The sequence below is a fragment of the Vidua chalybeata genome, chromosome 3 (genome assembly GCF_026979565.1).
Source record: "Vidua chalybeata isolate OUT-0048 chromosome 3, bVidCha1 merged haplotype, whole genome shotgun sequence".
Classification (NCBI taxonomy): Eukaryota; Metazoa; Chordata; class Aves; order Passeriformes; family Viduidae; genus Vidua; species Vidua chalybeata.
Window position 1 is genome coordinate 63349911 of NC_071532.1, and position 21869 is coordinate 63371779.

At 35.4% G+C, this 21869-nt stretch overlaps 1 protein-coding gene across 15 annotated transcripts in view; it reads left to right on the forward strand.

The window, feature by feature from the left end:
- Positions 1-21869, forward strand: part of TBC1D32 (TBC1 domain family member 32) — a 71900-nt gene that overhangs the window by 26105 nt on the left and 23926 nt on the right. For all 15 annotated transcript variants that reach the window (XR_008430157.1, XR_008430156.1, XR_008430158.1 and 12 more), the window contains exons 22-26: positions 4-120; positions 3576-3664; positions 13619-13741; positions 15034-15142; positions 16696-16789. Coding sequence is in view for 11 of the 15 variants with exons in the window: in XM_053939015.1 (XP_053794990.1) it covers positions 4-120; positions 3576-3664; positions 13619-13741; positions 15034-15142; positions 16696-16789 (532 nt within the window). In the remaining 4 variants the exon portion in view is untranslated. The remainder of the gene's footprint in view (positions 1-3; positions 121-3575; positions 3665-13618; positions 13742-15033; positions 15143-16695; positions 16790-21869) is intronic.

A 21869-nucleotide genomic window follows, 5' to 3' on the forward strand; every position in this document is an offset into this window, starting at 1 on the left:
TAGTCGTTTTTGTTTCTGGTGAACTTGCTCACTTACCCAGCAGTTTTTGAGCTCCTGAATAAACGAGATATACCAAATAAACCCATGTACTCATTCCGTGAAGTACCCACAGATATAATTGTAAGTATTTTGAAGGAAAAATAATTCTGTGAAGACATTTTTACCTGAGAAAATGTTATTGTTATAAAAGAGTAAGTTTTTTTCCTATTGAAAGATTTTGAATTTTTCTGCATTTTTTATTATATACAGCATGAGGGCAGTATATGCACATATCACTTCATATTAACCTAAATTTCATTCTGAAATCTTAAAGGTAATATAAATTTTGATGCCTAATTTAAAGATCATCTTCCCTGACTTGTGTTAGAATTGTTTTTTTTTCACAGAAAAAAAGTAACATAAATAATCATGTTTGTATATGCATACAGTTACATATGGGAAAATGTTGGAAAATACAAATACTTATACTTTATACAGCATTGCTCTATCACACTATCTGTGGATTTAAAAAGAGTAAAAGAAAAAAACCAAAACAAAATGAAAATACAAAGGCGCCATACCTCAGGCTATTTTTTAAATAGGACATATAATTCACACAAAAGAAAAAATCAGTAATTGGAAAGCTACTGATTAAGACATACTTCAGAGAAATAGCTTCACCATTTCTGTATTTAATATTATTTTGTATTCAATCATTCTACTGCAGTCAATTACAACTTTTTTCTCATCTACAAAGCACAGACAATTTATGACCTTGTGTGGCAGTTAAAATCAGATTCTTTCTCTAATGAGCTGCACTTTAAATTGCTGTTATGTTGAAGTTTTTGTCTAGCACAGGCTCCAGGTTTGTGATATTTTAAGTTGTTTAGACAGAGTTTATCATAATAGTATATGTTATGTTTGGAAGGGATTTTTGAGTTCTTTTTTGCAATATGGTTTGATGTTTTCAGGAGGAAACTGCATGATAAATTTCATTTTTCCAATCTACTCGATGCTACTGTGTTTACTGATGAATAGCTTTGTTCAGTTATCAAGTTTTTTAAGGAATTTGGAGTGAGTAAGATAGATATGTGCTGAAGATGATAAGTATTTGAGAGCATTCAAATTGTGGTAGATCTGAAGAATGATTTTTACAACTTTTGAAAGCCAGTGTTATATTAGCTTTAGAGGCGCTTGAGTATTTTTATGAAATTTTCTAGGTTTTTAGAAATGCCAATACTGATACAATTGTTCAAAGTTCCCCAAGGAGATGTTTTGGATGAGACTTGTCTCACTTAATTGCTGTGCAGCAGTGTGTATTGTAAGCCTAGCCATCCAAGATACACCTAGCTGTGTAAGATAGGCATCCAACATTATGTATTTAACAGAAAGGAAATAGTCAGATCCTCTAATGTTAATTTAGTGTATAATGGCTGAGTCTAAGTACTCAGAAAACTTCTGAGTAGTTAAGAAGTTAAGAACTTCTTAGTAGTTAAGAACTTCTGAAGTTAAGAAGAGATACAGGTTTGTTATGACCATGTTTTTGGGCAGTGATTCCAGAAAGCAAAAGGTAAAAGATTTTGACTGGATGTAACTACAAGAAGCAAAGTAAAAGCAACTTCTGTGCCAGTAGAAGATTTGATTGGAAGATCTAACTTCTTTGTGTGCCTTATTTTTTCTCTATTTCTGAATTGTGTCACATTGCCATAGAATGTCACTTGTTTATGCTAAACTATATTTGCTAATGCACAGAACCCAGGATTTACACATTTTTACCTCCTTTATATTTTTATCTGGCTTGCTGTATCATTTAACAGATTATCAGTTGATAACAACTGATAATTGTGATAGTTGATAACAACTTTTACAACTTTTAAAAAGTTGTAAATCAGATTTTCATTTGTGCTCTTAGGAAAACTTTTCTTAATGCATGCAAGATTTCTCTTCACTGTGTTTGGCATGTAAAATTATTTTAGAGAATGGAACACATAAACACATAACCATGGCAGGTTTTCTGCCTGCCTCCAGTCTTTGAGTGTATATATTCAGGGGAATCTAATTTGGAAGGTACTCTCTAGACCTGTAACTTTGAAAGACATTAGAACAGGTGATTCTCTTCAGTGATTCTGGAGAATCTTAGATGGTTTGTCTTAGGTATGCAAAGTAGATGACATCTGACCTGTAATATTTAAGCTGTGCTCTGTAGCTCAGCAGTGCAGATCTATCCACACATTCTTTGGATGTAATCCTGTGTTAGACCTTGTCCATTATCTTCCTTCCTAAAATCCCAAATGAGAGCTTACACTCCTTTCTCAGTAGCCCTCTCACTGTGCCTGCTCTTTGTACTCTTTTGCAGCTCCAAGCTTTGATTTATAAATGAGAGAAGGAAGTTGATGCCAGAGAAATATCCCTTAGCATTTAACTGTTTGTATGTACAAATATCTGAAAAATCTTAATTCCCAAACAAATCAATTGCTTGCATTATCAATTTTATGAACAGCCTTGAGGTCCAAGTTGAGTTTTTTAATTGAGAATTTTATTGTAAATATACTTTGTGGAAAAAGCTGTCTCCCCCACTGCCCCAAAAATCTAATTGGAAAAGTATGTATTTTAAATAAGAGTGCATTCTATGAAGACAGTTTGCTATGAAAAGTTCTAGACTTTTTTTTTACTATTGTAAGTTTTACTCATGATTTTTACTTTTCTCTGTTGAAAACCAGAGCTTTTGTTGATTTCATTGAAGTATAAATCTTAACTTTCCCTTCATATCTTATTGAAATGACTCATTGATCTAATTAGGTGAATAATAACTCTCTCTTCTATTTCTGAAACTGTATTTATAAAATGTGGAGAAAATAAAACTTTGTATTTAATTGAGATTAAATAAAGGTCATAAGGATTTTGTAATTTGTTTCTTGTGACCATAGCACAGCAATCTCTCTGACATGATAACATCACTGAATGTTTTTGTTCATTCCTTAGTTTTTTTTTAATTAAATAATTATTTCAGAAGCAGTTTGCAAATGCAGTGAACCAGAGGGGAAGATAATTGGGTTGGCTTTGTGGAAGAAGTGGGAAGTAGCCACAAGTCATTGTCTGTTGCATGAGATGCTCCAAGATGAAAGGTGTAAGCCTCAACATCTGAGCCAAGCCTTGTTAAACCAAGACTAAATGGCTGTGTGTTGAAGCATGTAGTACTAACCAGTGTGAGAAAGGGTTATTATACTAAAAGAGTTGCTGTTCTCTTCATTAAAATAGGCATGTACACACTTCAAAGATACAAAAAACATTTTAATTTTTTTTGTGGTTTAATACTAAAGAAGAACTAGAATAGTCGATATGCAAGGATCTTTTTGTATGTTTATATTTTTAATAGATTTCTTTTCCTAACCTTCTATGTGGTTAGGAAATTTTTGCCATTTTTGCCTTCAATTTTGCTGTTGACTTTTGTGTGGAAAACACCTCCTGTTACAGAAGTCATTTCAGTGTGTGTTTTAATAATAGCTTTCATTCAATAGTAAATATCCCTGTGAAACTATGATGTGCATAAATTATAAAAGCCTACATGGTTTTTCACATTTCTCTTCCTTTGACAGGATATCATTGACAGGCTTATAATTTTGAACTCAGAAGCTAAAATTCATTCCTTATTCAATTATGAACAATCCCATATATTTGGTCTGAGGTAAGATGCATGTTTTTTATTCTCTGGTTACATTAACTAAATAGGATATAATATGCTTGGATGTGTTACTTCTGACAAGATAACATTGTTTGGGTTTTATTATGTATGAAGGTGAAATTCCCCCCTTTTTTACCATAAGAAGATTAAATGAAAAATGGCCTACCGAATGAGAACAGTGACATATCTAATCTTATTATCTGTAAATGGATATATTGTATTATAAGAAGCAGTGATAGAAATTGCATGTTATTTTGCCTACTTGACTGTAAAGAACAAGTTGTACATCCACTGTACACCAAAATACTAAAATTAATTTTTCTATGTTTATGTCATTTTGGTTTATGTAGTCTCCCTGTACTTAAAATTGTTTTTTAAGTATTTGTTTAATTATCACATATTTAATAAAAAATTAGTTTAAGGAGTGTAGCATTTGGTTCCTAATATTTCTAGAAACTAAAGGTACAGTTAAAAGATGCTCACACTGTTATACTCATGTATTGTAATATTCAGTGCATTATAATTTTAACATAGAAATTAGTTTCTGCATTTTTATTCTGTTTTCCAAGGATGACTATATAAATCCTTGAATTCACAATTTCGTTAGGAACTTATTTTAGACAGTTGAAATAAATATCTATTGGATTGTACTTCATAATATGAAAAACTTCGATTACCTTGCTTGGGCAAGATATAACCCAACTGATTAAGTTCTGAAACATTAGCTTTTTGCAGCAGCCATATTTGTACTTTAATATCACAGTAAAATTATTTCATACTATATATGAATAACCATAAGATGCTGTACAATTTGTTGATAAGGATGAGCATAGAGGAGATGAACAATGGCAGAGATTGGAGTTGGGAGATATATGATTTTGACATATAAATCAGAAGTTATAAATGCTGGTTTGGAGAAAATCACTAGTTTGTATAGGAATGAGAAGTCTTAAGATGAAATTTGAAACATAAAATATTGTTCTTCATTTAGAATTAGACTGACTACCTAGAAAACTTGATAGAACTTCCATTGATGAATTAGGATCAAGAGAAAATTAGATGTTCTACAGTTTAAAATAAAGGGTGGTTGGGCACTGAAACAGGCTCCCCAGGGAAGTGATAAAAGCACCAAGCCTGAGAGAGTTCAAAAAAGCATTTGGACAGCACTCTCAAGCACGTGGTGTGATTCTTGGGGTGTCCTTGGGGTGCAGGGTCAGGAGTTGGACTAGATCCTGATGGGTCCCTTCTAACTCAGGATTTACAGTATTAAGACTTATTTAGAGTATTAAGACTTGCAAGTAACCATGGCCTATGTTACCTGAACATCAGAGGTATACAGTTAATTTCAAAGTTCCATGATCTTTCCTGTGAATGCTACTGACTGCAGACATCCATGTTCTGTAAAATGAATCTTGCCTTTGTGTAGTTGATTTGCTCCTTGACCGAATTCCATCAAGAATTCTAAGTTCAGTGGAGTTAGACCAAATAATATTAAATGCTTAACAGATCTGAAAATGTGGAAATTATAGCAAAGTATCTAATTTTTCTTTGCTGTTATGTAGAAATTAAATATCTAGGTGATAATTGCAGCATTGAAAAACAGTACGATTTTGTGAAGCAATTGTCTGGAAACATTTCTGCTGTACTTAATACCAGTAGTACAGCCAAAGCCACATTCTTTTAATTGTTCACAGATCTACACAGCCATACACTATATATGTGGCCCACCCGGAGTTGAGTGCTGAACTTCAGATCTGTTTAACTTACAGGTTATACTGTGAGGTTCTGATTTTCTTGTTCAAAACAGTTACATGTTTGCTTGATTGTTAAACAACTTCTGCAATTTAGAACCACAGTTTCCTTCATGTGTATACTGAGCTTCAGTGTCTTAAATTACTTTGGTTATTAGCTGTATAATTGCATATATATAAAGCATAAAATACATAGGTATTTTCATAGTCTGTTTAATTAAAAATGCACAGGTGTATATATTTATGTTTGTAGTGTTATTATTGCATTTTCTAGTGGATAGTTTTCTTAATTTTGAATAAATATGAATTCTGAATTACAATTTTGAAGGACAGTCTGGTAGAGGCTCTGCTGTCAACATCACTTTTCAAGCTTAGCCACTGTAAAGGCTTCCCTTTGCATTAGAAAGCAAAGGGAAAACATAGAGAAGCTAGATATGGTGTGCATAGCCAATATCTCTTAGTCTTTAAAGAGTACTCCCTATGGTGCATTCATATAGATTAGGGTTTGTGTGGTCAAGGGTGAAATACTCAGTTCCACCTCAAGCTCTAGCTAATTTCAAATCTGTGGTTCCTTTGGTTTTCTTCTTGTTGTTATTGTTTGGTTTTGTTAGGGTTTTTTTGTTTGTTTCTTTGGGCTTTTGTTTTTGGTTTGGTTTTTGCGTTTTTCTTTGTTTTTGAGTTCTTGGAAGTATCTTGGCCTAGGATGGTTCTTCAGTGGTTTCAGACAGTGATCTGGTATTCCATTAATTGAATCTATTACGTGTTTCTGTGATGAGATTTGTTTACTTGAAGGTCCTTTTACGCTAACTGGAGAAAAAAAAAAGGTGTTATTATCATTATTATTATTTATTTAATAATAAATTCAGAGCAGTAATTAAAGCTATTTTTTAACATAATAGAGAGTATTTTCTTAGTTAAATGATCAGCTTTATTTCTCTGATACAAGTATACCCATCAGTCTGATTTTAAAAGATATTGCATTTGAGAAATAACAGTTTTCTTAAAATGTGACACTAGAAGTCTTCACTACCTCCCTGTTAAAGCCAAGCTCTTTGAAGAGCTCTCTAACTCTCTCTAACTTATATTAATAAAGGAATCTTTCAGATTAATGATATTATATATTATCAACACAATTTGTCTAGTATTTCAGTACAGTAAATGCATTCATGGGTTTTGAGTTTTTACAGCCTGCCAAGAAAATATATGCGTTATATATATATATTCAAAGTCTTTGCCTGAAGCATTATTCAGGCATTTATATATTGCTGTTCTCTCTATTCAGAAAATAGGTTTTCTATGAATGCTACTGACACTGTTTTGTTAGCTGGATTAAAGTGTGGCAGAGGAAAAATTTCTAGCTTTGATAATTAGGTTCCTGTCTCTAAACAGTATCAATACCCCAAAATAAATTAGAAGACACTCAATTAGAGTTGGCTTGAGTGAAAAACAGAAGGAGAAACAACATTATTGTACGTAGACTGTGGGCAGTGGGAGGGGATAAGAGTTGGTAGCTTTGCAAAAATTCCCTTTACTTAATAGAGTGCTTTTGTAACACACTGTTCCTGGAATCTCTTTTTTTGTGCATATATGATAAAATGGCAGTAATGGGCATTTGAATACTTTAAAGAGGAAAACTAGACCTTTTCTTTCTTTGGCTATCTTATTTTTTCCCCAGTGGCTTATTTTGAGCATAAGTAAATAAAAATCCTAAATATTGTGAAGTCAAAAGATCTTTTGTATATACATAATGAATCAGAAGGACCTTTGTTAGCTCCACACTTGTTCACTGAGGTGCTTCCTGCTAATGAGCATCAAGTGACAAGGAGAGCACTCTGTTAAAGAGTTTCACCTTCTGCAGGGAAATACCTGGAAAATTCTGACAGTAAACCCTTTTCCTTCAGATATGCAAATTGTGACTGTTTAATTTTAAAGATTCAATGTGTTTGCCTATCATTGGAGATATTTGAAGATAACCCATTCTGTAGAAGTGTAATTTGAACTGTAATGGAAAATAGATTTATTTTAGGCTTCTGTAAGGCAAGGCTGAAAACCCAGTATTTATTACAATGCTCTGTGTGAATAAATGCATTTCCGTTTCTGTGGAATTACGGAAAATTGTAAATATTAGTCTAAGTCATATGCTCATCTGAATCAGCCTTAGGATTGTAAAGCTACTGTCTGCTGCAAATAGAAAAATAATATTGGCTTGTTATTTTCAGGTTTGTGTAATAAAGATTTTGACATTGTTAGGTCACATTTTCTTTGTTATATAAAATACTATGGTGAATATGTTTTTTGTTTATGTTTTCTTGCTTATCACATGAGTGCAGAGAATGATAAAAATACATTGTATCTATTTCTGTTGCCCTAAAAAACTAGCATAGAAAGATTTAGGAAAGAAAATTTAAATGGCTTATATTATACTGACATCAAAATCAATCAGCATCTTGAAATTTGCCTTAAAGCAGTACATATCTGTCAAAATTTCATCTAGAGCACTCCAGTGAAGTCTAGGTGAATGAATTAAATAAAAAAAAATGTGATAGGCAAAAGATAACTTGGTGAGTTTAGGAAATAGAAATAATAAACACCCCTGCATTCTTCTCCATTACTTTTGTCAACTGCATTGTAAACAACCCCCTTATATAATTGCATTTTAATAGTGAGCTAGCCTCAGCATATGAAATAGGTCATTCCTTAATTCCATGTACTTGCATTATGTGTATTGTTAATTAAGCGAATGTGTGATTTGAATGATTGCAACACAATGCTGTTTATATTTAGTCTCCCTTTCTCAAAAAGCATTATGAGTAGCAGAATCCAAAGGTAAAAGGGGACAGGGTCTGGATTAACAGTGACTACTAGTGATGGGGATTTGCAACAGGATTATGTGAGAATGCTTCCGCATTATCTGTGATCATGTAATTACACAGTTAATTCAATTTTTTGCTAACATATTCTTTAATAGAAGTTTGTTAGGTTTATTTATTTAAAACAAATAATTATTAATAAAATAAGAACAGTAGATTCTGTGATCAGATGTCACTTGTTTGTTGACTTTTTTTTCTTTACTTAACTGAGGGAAATTAAAACTCTTCACGTCTGAGTCCTCTAGACTGGCAAGTGATGCTCATGAAAAGCACTTTTGTTTAGCTGGGAAAACTTTTTATCATTAGCAGTCACATTTCATGTCATTTGTAGCTATGTTGGGTAGCTGAAATGGTGTACGTGCTCTTTTGAAAATCTTTTCCTGTGGAAAACATTGTAAGGAATGTATTAGTCCCTGAGTTTTCTTTCTGGGAGAAACATGACTGCCCTGAGGTAGTAGCTTCCAGGGCCCCAGGCACCAAAAGTGTAACTCCTGTATCCAGAAACTCGTATTTTTTTTCAAAACCATGCATTGCCCTCAGTGGAACAATTAGAAGCCTCAATGCTTTAGCTAGACCAAGTGCAGAGGCAGCCTATATCTGCTCATTGCTGATGCGTTCTGTTCAGTTTGCAAAGGCAGTGTGCAAAGCTTTGCTTGGCTGAAGCTTCCAAATGCCCTTTGTGTTCCAACACTGAGTAGCTTTTGACTTCTTTAGGATATTTTTATTAACCATTGCCTCTGTCTACTGGTCTGGCACTTGATAATAATTGCCATTCAGTATTTGGATCCACATTCTCATTGAAGCTTAGGCTCTTACTCAAAGCATAATAAAGAATAAATCAAATTGTTATGGTAAGTTCTGATGTTAAATGTTTTGAGACTGTCACCCATGATGATGACACTGGAATTGTTTAAGGCAAGTTTGGCTTTGGATTTCATTTTTGTTGTACATAGTCATTTAGTGAAAAGGAGGTCCTGCTACAGCAAAGAGGTTCCAGGTCTTGTGTTATTGTTCTTCAGTTTTTAATATTTATTCCTGAGAGATGAAAAAAAAAGCATCTTACACTGTCCCACAGCTGAGCTCTCTACAAATATCATGCTATTTCTTTTGCACTGGCCTGATTCAGCCATGCCTATATCTGTAGAAGGCAGTAACTACAAGCCAAAAGAAAACCTTTTACTAAAGACCAGTTTAGTCCTCTATTTCAGCATCATGTCACTGTCTATAGCAGAGATGTAAGCATTTTGTGTTTAGTTGGCCATTTTATGCTGCATGCACACATCTATTACTGAGATTGTAGTAGAGTTTACTTTGGATGAGCTGCTTTCTTTTTTTCTATATGATGGAAATTTTGTGCTGCTTATAGCATAAGATTTTATCTTGTTTCTCTGGACTATGTATAGATTTGGGTTAAGTTTTTTAATAGCACCCTACATAGGTGCTGTGTTTTGAATTTGGGACAAAAAGAGTATTGATAACACAGCATGTTTCCACTGACATTGTGCAAGCAATGGCTCAGCAACAGGGCTTTCTTTTTTATCAACATTACCCAGCAAGTAGGCTAGGAATGTGCAAGAGGTTGGGAATGAAAACAGCTGGGACAGCTGACCTGAACTGACCAGAGGATGCTATATGGTTTTATACCATATAGCATCCCTCTCAGTAATAAAAACTGAGGGGCTTGGAGGTTGGTCTTGTAGGTCTCTGGAGACTGGCCAGGCATGAGCAACAAGGGAGTGAGCAGCAGGGTGGGTGCTTAGTTGCTGACTGGTGTCGATCCACCACAGACTGTTACAGCTGCTGTGTTCAAGAATAGTATCTTGCATCTTTCACCACCACCTCAGCATTAGCAGATATGCCTGAAGTGAGGACAGAACATCAGAGTGGCTTTGGAAAGAACATATATTATGAAAGTAAGGAAGAATAGTGTATGGTGGTGTAGTGGGAACTGCAGAAAAATAGAATTGGGTTTACCATAATAAAGGTCCTGTTTGAGGGAAACATGGTTTGACATTGGGAAAAAGAACAATGAACATACTCTGTGTTCTTAAAAGGAACTCCTAGAAAAAATATTGAGATGTTAATAAGCTATCCTCATAATATGTGTTTTTAGCAACTCTGAGTAAATCATGGGCAGTTTATTATATTATTTTCAGCCAAGAAAATTTAGAGACAGCATAAAAGTTAGCAAGGTTTATTTACTAGCTGATTTATACCTCACAAAGGACCTTTTGTTGTGTCATAATTAAATAAGTCATTATGATTGCACATACCAAAACCAAGGAGATAGCCTGTGGAACAAAAAACTAGTTAGAATGCTTTCTTTTAGATTAGGGATTTCTGCAGTGAAGTATTAGTTGTGAAAGTGTAGTTGAAGTGGTAGAATCCAGGAGCACCTTTCAAGAAAAATGGATAAGGCAGGAAATGCAGAATTCAGAACAAAATTACTTATTCCTAGCATATTTTCATAACTATGATATGTATTTTGATATTTATGAATTTCTTTGAAATTACCTTTCTGTAAAGGACTGCTTTCAGATAATCTTTTATTTTATATGCATTGCAGTATGTTCTTGGGTGTATGGTATATCTTACTAGTAGTGATCACAGAATTATATAATCATAATTGAAAGGGAGATGGAAGATTGTGTAGTAAAACTGCTCTGCTCAAAGTGGGTTCAACTACAGAGCATTACTCAGGGCTGTGTCCAGTCTGGCTTAGAATATTGTCAAGGCTGGTGATCCTGCAGCATCTTTGGGCAGTTTGTTCCACTGTTTTACCACCATGACAGTATATTAAAATGTAATTTCCTGTCTTTCAATTGATGCCAGTTGCATCTCGTCCTTTCACTGGGTATCACTGAGAAGAGTTTGACTCAATTTTCAAACCATCCTGTTCGATATTTATACACGTTGACAGGATCTCCCCTGAGGATCCTCTTCTCCAGGCTGAGCAGTCATAGCTCTCTCTGCTTTTCCCTATGTCAGATGGCCCAGGCCTTAATCATCCTCTTGGCCTTTTGCTGGACCTGCTCCAGTGCATCCATGTCATGCATGGCATCTGGGGAGCTCAGAACTAGACCCAGCACTCCAGGTATGACTTTACCAGAACCAGTAGAAGGGCAGGGTCGCCTCCCTCAAGTGACATTTGGCAGCACTCTTCATTACGCAGCCCAGGATGGTGTTGGCCCTCAAGGGCATGTTTCTGGCTCATGTTCAAACTATTGACCATCAGGACCCCCAGGTCCTTGTCTGCAAAGCTGCTTTCTGACTGATTGGTCCCCAGCCTGTATTGTTGCATTGGATTCTTCCCAGGTACAAGAACTTCTTCAAAGTGTATCTTCCAATTTTCAGCAGTATTCAGGTTGGGAATTTGTCTTCTGCTTTCTAAAGAAAATTTAAAAACATATCTCAAAAATATATGCTTTAATCTTATTGTGTTATATCTGTAATGTTTTATACATTCTCATAAGCATGTACTTCTTATAGATGAGGTATTGAAATGGGGAGTCTGATTCCAATTCTTATGTTCCAAAAACAAACAAAAAAAGAAGAAACACTCCATAGCTGTATTCAAGCATGGTTACAAATATACTTACTATAAAATGTGTTTTTCTTTTTTTTTTTTTAATGGGAAATATTAGTCTGCACATTTATGACTTTGGATGGTAATTAATGGAATATTACAATTAACCAAATAACCTGTTCTTCAATAATAGCATTTTAAAATGTATGTTTCTATATAGGTGAAAATTTCATTTGAATGCCCAAGCAGCAGCTGCTCACACTAGATCTTGTATATTTCATCATTTTTTCTACTACTGTTTTATCTACCTAATTTTATTTGCTCCTGGTTGGTTGGTCTTGTTTTTTTTTGGTTTTTTTTTTCCCACTCTGTCTTGCATACCAGAGGAGATGATGTTTTACAGCATTCTCAGCTACTAGTCTTCTCCCAAGTGGTTTTAAGCTGCTGGAAACAGGTCTTTGCCATTTATTGTACTTCACAGAAAAAAAATATACATCTTCATAATGGTTTCAGTGCTCTTTTCTGGTTTTTTTCTTCTAAGTAATAATAAAAAATATAGTTGAACTGTCATTTCTTCTTCTGTGATTTAGAAAAGTACTGAGAACAAATTGATGTCACAAAATAATTAATGTAAAAGAAATAATGTTGAAGAGTACTAAAACTGAAAAGATCAAATTGTTTAAAAAACAACAGGAAAAAACTGAGACATATTCTCATCTTGGCTGTTTAATCCTTGGCCACAACTGTATGAATTTGCAGGTATTAAATTGAGAGAATGGGTTATGGATTTTTGCTATTGTCAGTAGAAACATATTAGGAATTACACGGAAGAAAATAAGCTTTGACTAACAGACTATGAATTTAAAACAGTATATTTTCTAGTTCATATAAAATCTTATGTGAATGCAAAATATAATGCTGATCAGCCTTAATTTATGTTGCATTTTATGACTGTGTTAAAACAGGAAATAAAACCAGTAACAAGAATGTTTAGTTACATTGTTTTCCTTGAACTGGAGTCCCTCAATGAAATTATTCTATTGTCGTCTTAGAGTGAATTGATTAGTTAAAAGAAAAAGTAATATGATTTGGATTGCTTTATTTCAGATTTATATGAAAATATATTGGAGTACTTACCCTGTTAATTTGCCCCAAAGTTATGAAAGAAAATTGTATATAATGTACTGTCTTGTGCATTTCTTGTTATTAATTTCATTTATCGTTTTTGTTTCTCTGAAAAAACCTAACCCAGCAGATTGGTTGGTTATGTTACATGTTAAATATTTTATTGCTTTTGAACTGAGTTAAATGTGATTATACAGAAGGGCTTAAAAGCCTCTTTTCTAAATGAAAGATATTTTATAACTCCCTGCCTTCCTTCCCTTTCAGACAACCTAATTCTGACTTGCTTTATTAGCCTATTATTGTATAATTTCCTTACCTTTCACATGGAATGTCTTACTAAGCCTGTATCATTTTTGTTACACTGTGATGTAAACTCAAAAGCAGACTGAGCTGACCAGTGTGTATTTTCTCTGGTTGTTCAGTGCATACACACACAAAAAAACTGTTGGGAACCATTCCCTGTTTGCTTAAGGTTGTGCCACTTGAGTGCTTAAAAAGGATATAAACGAGTGTTCCTGACCTAGTTGTGTATGAGTTTTTTCAGACACTTCAAGTGTGTTTTTTTGTTGTTTTTTCATCCTCTCCCTTTCCATTGCAAGATCTCATAAAAATGTTCATCCTTGTCTTTCTGTGTATTACTGGAGTCCTGACTGATGTGCTACCATTTCAATGTGTCCTTCTGCAGGCTGTTAAATGTGCTGTGCTGTGAGCTCAATACCCTTTTACTCTTGGAGACTCAGTATAAAGTGTCACAAGTTTTACTAACTGCTCAGGAGGAAAATGTCACAGAAACTTCAGAAGGACCAGGGTAAGAAGTGAGTGATATAAATGTTATTTTATCTATCAAACTCTTCTTCTGAGAACAAATTTGTGAATGTCTTAGTAGCTTTAAATGTACAAATGCTGTCACTTAAGCTGGTTTCTAATGTCCATAAGTTTCCTTACATGCAGTTTGTCAGCAGTTTTAAATTATGAAAAGATACAATTGGCAAGATACAAAAGCAAGATAAAATAGCCTTCTCTTTCTCCCATAATCACCCCAAAAGTATAAGAAATAAAAAAGCAATTATTTTTTTAGTCATCAAAACAACTCTTAAGTTGTTTCTAAAATGAAAAGTGTTTAAGACTTGTGAATATAAGTATGCCTTTTAATTTTATATATATATATTAATGTTATGTATTTAATATAAAATCAGGGTATTGTTTTAATGTTCAGGCATCATCAATACTTTATGGTTTTTAATGGGGGAGTGTTGTTGTTGTTGTTATTGTTTGGTTTGTAGCTTTGTCAACTTTCCAGCAGTTTATTTGTAACTTAGTCAACTCTCCAGCTTCTGTGACCTTCCACTGCTGTCTTCTAAATAAAATTACAGTGCATCCTTTCAAAAGGAAAAAGGTATTTTTGGGACAGAAGCAGACATTCATTTAGTTACTGACATTTTTCCTTTCTCACAGCATGCTGAGTTTTAAGTATTTTCCTCTTACTGTTTTTTATATGGGACCATTACAGAATGTAAGTCAAACAGTTTGGGTGAAAATGATAGTTATTTCCTATTTGAAGATGAAAGCTGCTATTTCCCTACAAAGGCAAGACATTTATTAAGAAACTTGGTGAATAAAAACTGGATGTTACTGCTTTCAGAAATTTTGTACTTGGGCTGCACAGTGACTTCAAGACAGCAAGGTGTCTCTGTTTCAAGTAATGAATAACTCTGCTTATTTGTGACAGCAGAAATATACTGGCAGGCCAAATAAGGAGCAAATTTTTATGGTCCATTAACTGTCACTGCCCTAATTATATATTTTTTATGTGACATAAGAAAATTTTTGAGATTTTCTACTCTTTTTGGTCCAGTAATTGCTCATTTTTTTCTAATCAGTAGTAGGTAGGGTAGCACAAAGAGCAATGCTCGGAGATATCTCAAAATGCATCATGTTTCTGTTTATTTATGCCTATATGTATTCCAGGCTGTGTTTTAACTCTGGTATGTTTCTCAAAATATTCTTGCTTCTTTAAGTTTTCTGAATCAAACAGTCAGTAAATCAAAACTTCTAATTTTTGGAGGTTTGTTGTGTTTTGTTTGGGTTTTTTCCCCACAGAGTTTTTATAATTGATGGTCTGTCAGTGGAGAGAAACCATGTTCTTGTAAGGATTAATCTGATCGGAGGACCACAGGAAAGGACTTTGCCTTTGAGAGAATTAGATAAGGTTAGAACTGAAAGTTTACCAGGTTCTTTCTGTGCAGCGTTCTGCTGTTTCTCCCGGCTCCGGAGCAGCCACCGTGCCTGGCAGGGCACCGCGGCTCCTCCGGTCCCAGTCCCGCCGCTGCTGCCGGGCACCACGCGCTCTGGGAAGGTGGATCGGCTGCTTCTACCGCCATGCACGAGGGACCTCAATAAAGGGGGTGAAGGAAGGACCAAATTCCCTGTGGCAGGAGCTGAGAGCATTTTATTGGTGTGCTCCCAATCCCTGTATTGGGGAATATGGCCGCATGGCCTCGGCTGCGTGGGGGTTTTAAGGGGGGGTGGAGCGGGGGGGGTCTCACATGGTCTGGGGAAGCCAATAGGGATGCAATAGGGGATGGCACTGGGGTGGTCCCGGGGTGTGGCGTGGCCCGGGGGAACCAATAGGGGCAGGGCAGGGGCGGCGGCGGGGCCCGGGGCTGGGGGCGTGTGGTGTGGAAGGCAGGTGCCAATGCGGAGGTGGCAGGGGCAGCGCCGGGGGTCTGGGGTGGCCCTGGCCCTGGAGGGGTAACAGCAAGGAAGGACCCACAGGCAGGGACAGGGGGGATGGGAGCCGGGCCCGCATGGTAAGGCAGCTCGGGAATCGGCCACCACAGGGGGAAACCCAGGGGGTACATGGGGGTACACAGAATTTGCTAACACACATAGAACCCCGACCTGAACCCCCGACTAAACCCTAAAGTCCGGGATGCAACATTTCTGTAACTTCTGCCTTCATTAACTGAACATTTTTGCGGATAATTCAGCATGTGAAAAAATATTTAACACCAGGCCCCTTTATCTTTATGAAGTGTTAATATTTTAAAGAAGTTATATACTGAGCAAACATATTGCTCCTACTATCTGGGGATTGTCACATACCTAGGACATACTACCTTCAGACGACGTATTTATTTTGCTCCATTTTAATGTTACTTTTAAGCGAATACAATTTGTTTGGGTTTTTTTTAATTTTATATTTCTGTGTTTCCTTTACTAGCTTTCCAGTTTTCTTGGTATTATTTGATATTTTTTCCATTCTTGAGTTTTCATATGCAGTATCTAATACCTGGAGCTTTCATCAATGTTCTAACAAAGGAGTGTTTGTTAAGCAACTTCTTTAAATGTCTACTTCTCACTGGCTGTCAGTCTCATAAAGATGAAATGCAGATTACGGTCAGCACAACAAAGACACCTAAATCAATGTATAAAGTTGGAAATGCAATTTAGTAGGTTTTGGGGCTTTCTTTTTAAATATTTTTTATAAAACTTGCAATTTCCTTTGTGGTTGAAAAAAAGGAACTGTAAAATCAAAACTGTCAGTGGTATATACACCATAAAAATTATATTCTCAAATGCTTTTTGAGTGTTCTATTTTTTTTTTTTTTTTTTTAGTTATAGCACATCTCATTGGAAATTGTAGTATCAAACAATTTTGGTGCATAGGCAGTAATTCTGGGAGCTGTACTTTTGTGTGTTAATCGAGAAAAAACTATTAATGTTTCTGCTAAATTAATTTCTTTCTGATTCTGTTTCTAGGGCAGTGGGCTATATCCTTGGCCAATGTTTTCATCATTCCCCGTGCCAAAGTGCTATCTTGCAGAAATTCCTAGGAAAGCTGAATTCAGACAAGGTACGTAGAAAGTGTGCAAGCAGTGTAGATTGCATGCAAGTATCTCAGTCAATTTAAAAAATTTCTTCTTCCTTCCTCCCTGCACCCTGCTCCCCACCCTCACATCCAAGTGATCATAATCTCATTAAGTACTTACGGTTATTTCAGTGCTGGCTGCAATTGTAGCTAAATAAGTTGGTTTGGTTTTGCTTGTCTGGCTTTGTGCAACTGTCAGTCTACAAAGCTGTTTGGTAATCTAATTCTTATGCACAGTTCAAGATTAACCTTCTGGCTTGTCTCTGGTGGGTGACTCATAAGGTACATTTATATCATGTCTCTAGTAACTGAAGCAAGACAGTTTGCTTAAACTGCAGAGTTCTTAGTAGACTATTCTCGTGATTCACATCCCTGTGTTTACTGAGCTTGGTGGTGTGTGAAATAGACAGAGCTTAGGATAGTTGGCTTCCACATTGAACATCAATTTGGAATGTGAACAGACTGAAGAATCCTTTGAAGAACTACCTAGGCACAGCAGTTTAATTCACACAGAGAAACTTTTCTAAGGTTTTAGTTTGCATAGACAATGCAAAAGAATCCGATGAATGGCTTGGTAAATAAATATTCATCGTATTTGTTCATGTTTACTATATCCCTGAGATGAATTACTAGAAATTGTGAATTTCCTTATCAGAGACAGATTTACAGAAGTGATAGAAATTCTACATTAACTGTGGACTATAAAATAGTCTGTTTGTATATATCTGGGGGAAAAAAAAAATTGAAAGGTGATTTCCTGCTCTGACCAAAAGAAAGGCCATATAGTTAGAAAAGAAGGAATTTTCTGTATCTTAGCTTTTGTAATACTATTCCAGGCTTCCCAAGGTAAGTTTCATAAGACAAGAATCAGGTAATGGTAAAGTGGGTGTCTTCAAGGAGGCAGTAGTGTTACTCTTGGGTTGGAAAAACATATTGTATTGTTATTATTATTCTCAGAACATGTTCAAAGGCTCCCTTGGTTCTCTTGTTCAGAATAATTCTGTTGCTCATCATTACCCAGTGGGCTAATAAAATAGATATTACAGTTGTCACGTTTGTGGATGACAGCCAACTAAGAAAACTTGGGTAAAACTTTGGCTAACAGTAAATTTGCTGAAATGAAGTTTCAAAGGTTTACAAATGAGTTTGATGAAGAATTGAAGTCAAATAAATATTTTGATTTGGAATGGCATTTTTGATGTTAAAGGTAACTGAAGTAAAAGATTATATAATTTCAAAATGAACAGAACATTTGGTAGTGGAGTCAAAATATTTCATGTTTGTTGTTTGAAAATAAAAGGGAAATAAACCACTGAAAGTGTTCTATTTCAGTACTAGGTTAAAAAAAATAACAAACCACTGAACTTGCCAGACTGAAGCTTTCAGGATGTGTAAGTTATTTTGAAAGAAAGCATTAGAATAAATAGATCAAAAATTAAAATAATGAAGTTCATAAATTTCTATTGTAGTGCTTGCAAAAAAAGAAATCAGGACCATGAATAGAAAATGGGGAATATCTGAACTGTATTTTTAAGCACTATGATAATGACTTCGGCTGAAGAATATTGTCCGTAAATGTCCTGCAATGATGCATTCACTGCTTAACATTTCTTTAAACTTGGGTACCCCACTATTCATTAATCTTATTTTCTTCTGAACTCATACATTCCAGAATTGGTACAAAAAAATCTGTGGTTATTTCTTATCAAAAGTATTTTGATAATTTATCTCAGCCACTGTTCTCTGAGTTCTTTGTTTAAACTTCTAACTTGAATGGGAACTTGCTGCCATGTTTCAGGTTTGGTTTTATTGGGGGTTTCTTGTTTGTTTGTTTACTTGTTTATTTTGTTTGGTTTTGTTTTTTTAATCTGATTTCATTCTTTTTTTGTAATACTTGGTATTACAATGTCTTTAAGTTTTTTAAAAATTTTCTCTGTGAAAGAATCAGCCGTATTATCTTTCCTGTTATCCCTTATAATGTCACATAAATGCCTTAATAACCTACACTTCTTTGACTTGTACTCCTTTTTATAATTATTGTGGTATTCATGTATAAGTCTGTTGCCTTTTGCTTTTAAGTTCACGTAATTAAAAAAAGATGAAAGAGTAGTAAGGTCTACGAGAAATGCACATGAGGTTTCCTAAATTATATATCTCTAAATGGATTTGGTTTTCTGTACTAGTCAAATAAATTATAGTCAGGTTATTCATCTCTCAAATTTAGATTTTGAGTAAGATATGCATGGATTTACAGATCTTAGTTATTAATCACAGAAAAACACTTCTGCCACAAAGCACAGTCAGATGAGAAGGGGCTTGTTGTATTTCTTATGTTTTATAAAACATTGATAAATTTTTCTGGGTCTTACTTACTTTAGAAGATCTAAACAAGCTAGCTGAAGAATTATTTGAAGAATTATAAAGCAGCATCTTTTAGAAAAGGGAGACCAATTTAAACTTGCTATTATGAGGTAGTGGTTCAGATTTCATACATGTGTGGAAGTGTAGCTTATTTATAGTGCAGTTTCATAGCTTCATAAACTAGTAAATGTGGGGGTTTGGTTTTTTTTTTTTTCCATGGGATTACATGGATCAACCAATGCTAGCACAAAGTAAGTACAAGTAAGGGATGGGATGGCAAAATATAAACATATATGAAGAAGAGAGCAGAAGTGCAGCAGATTAATTAAATTGACATTAGCTTCTTTTCAATCAGGACCATATTTAAAAGCTTGCTAGCATCAGTAGAGGAAGGTCTTAGTCATTCTCTTCCTCATATTTTCTCTTCTTTCTATTTTTTTTCTCCTTCCCCTGTTCCCTCACCTTCTAGCCTTCACGTCATTCAGGAGGTCTAGTATTTTTCCAGGAAAAAAATAAAATTCAAGTCATTAATTTAGGATAACCAGTGAACTCATTTAGTGACAAACCAGAAAAGAGAAGAAATAAAAGCAGGACTTCTATTTCTTGATGTTAGTGTGTTTAGAATACCTCTAGTGGTAGTGTGACAGCCTGCCCTCAGTAACACATAATATGTATAGCCCAGAACTGTGTTGTTGCTTAAGTTTCAGCTACAGGGTAATACTGTTGGGCAAGTAATAGTTGCCTACTAAATTGTGAAAGCAAGCTGACATTTTTTTGATATCATGAGTTTTTAGAAGAAATTGTCATTCCAAAAAAACCCCAAGGTTTTTTTTGTACTGTAATGACCTCCTGGCAGAAGGGATAGTCAACATTTAATGACAAGTTAAGGGAAGCAAGTGGTTTACCTGGAAGAAAATAAGCCGCAGTAAGCTTCCACAGTATGATACCAGTTTCAGTTTGTACGGGATATATTAAATACATGACTGCACCACAGTGTGCTGGTTGCATGGGACTCTGGTACACTGACTGATTAAGTCTCAGCTTGTAGTCTCTGATCCTTGTCTGCCAAACTGAATTACTACAATCCTTGAAGAAGTAAAATAACTATTTAACTTGTATCGAGGAGTGTGTCTTTGCAGTTCTAGGATTTTCTTCAATACTCAACTGTTTCAGAAATAACAAAAAAGGGCAGAGAAAGAACTAGAAATCATACTGATAATACTGTAAGAGTTAAATCCTTCTTCACATTAAATTTTCACAAGTAAGCTGTTCTAAGCATCACTGCGTGTTATTTGGGAAGATACCGAGGACTTATTTATTTGAGGAAAACAAAGAAATTTCAGGTTAATTAATTTGAAGTCATTATTAATGTTAATCATTAAGTTACTATAATAAGATTGTTTTGAAATGCTATGTATCATATAATAAATTCCAATGACAGGGATACAATCTACTAATTAGAAATCATTAAGGTCTTTAGATGAGCTTAAAATAAATGCAAAATCATCATTCTGTTGAAAATATTCTAATAATCTTAAAAGAATATGATCCTTTGAGAAGAGTGTTTTGACATAGAGATGCTATAAAGAAGTACAAGTAACAGCAAATATCCATAGACTGGCTCAAACAATTGTTGACACTTGTCGTGGTTTAGGGCAAATTTAGGGAGGAACTCTCCAAAGGGGTCCCTCTAGAAAGCAGATTCAAGTGGCCCCTCCCCCCACCAGTTAAGGAGAAAAAATCTTTGAGAGAAATGGAAAAAACTTTATTTAACAAGCAAAGTACTCAGAAACATGAAAAATAAATAATGGTAATGGTTGAACTGCATAGGGATTGTACACAGCTGGAGTGAATACATGTGCATTTGCTTTGTGTCAGGTACCATCTTTTTTTTTTTTCCTTCCAGATGGCCAGAAAATATTTCATAGAAGCATCAAGTACTCTGGGAACCAAGTAATCTGGTAGTTGCCAAGTGCCCTGGCAGCCAGGAGGAGGGCAAGCTGTGTCCTGGGGGGCATCAGGCACAGCATTGTCAACTGGGCAAGGAGGGGATTATCTCGCTCTGCTCTGCGCTGCAGTGGCCTCACCTTGAGTGCTGGGGGCAGTTTTGGGCACCACAACATAAAAAAGACATTAAGTTATTAGAGAGTGTCCAAAAGATGGCAGCGAGGATAGTTAAGGTCTGAAGGGGGAGCCTTATGCAGAGTGGTTGAGGTCACTTGGTCTGTTCAGCCTAGAGAAGAGGAGACTGAGGGGAGACCTCACTGTTGTCTTCAACATCCTTACGAGTGGAAGCAGAGGGGCAGGCACTGATCTTTTCGCTCTTGTGGTCACTGACAGGACTTGAGGAAATGGTTTGATGCTGAGTCAGGGGAGGTTAAGATTAGACATCAGGAAAATGCTATTCATCCAGAGGGTGGTTGGGTACTGGTACAGGGGAATGGTTACAGCAACAAGCCTTTATGAGTTCAAGAAGTGTTTGGACAACACTCTCAGGCACGTGGTGTGACTTTTGGGGTGCTCTGCATAGGGCCAGGAGTTGAACTTGATGATCCTGATGGGTCCCTTCTAACTCTGCTTATTCTATGATTGTATAATAGAAAAGCAAAAGCCATGCACACAGAGCAAAAGAAGGAATTATTTCACTGCATCCAGGTGGCAGGCAGGTGTTCAGCCCATCTGCAGGAGAGCAGGACCCCATCAC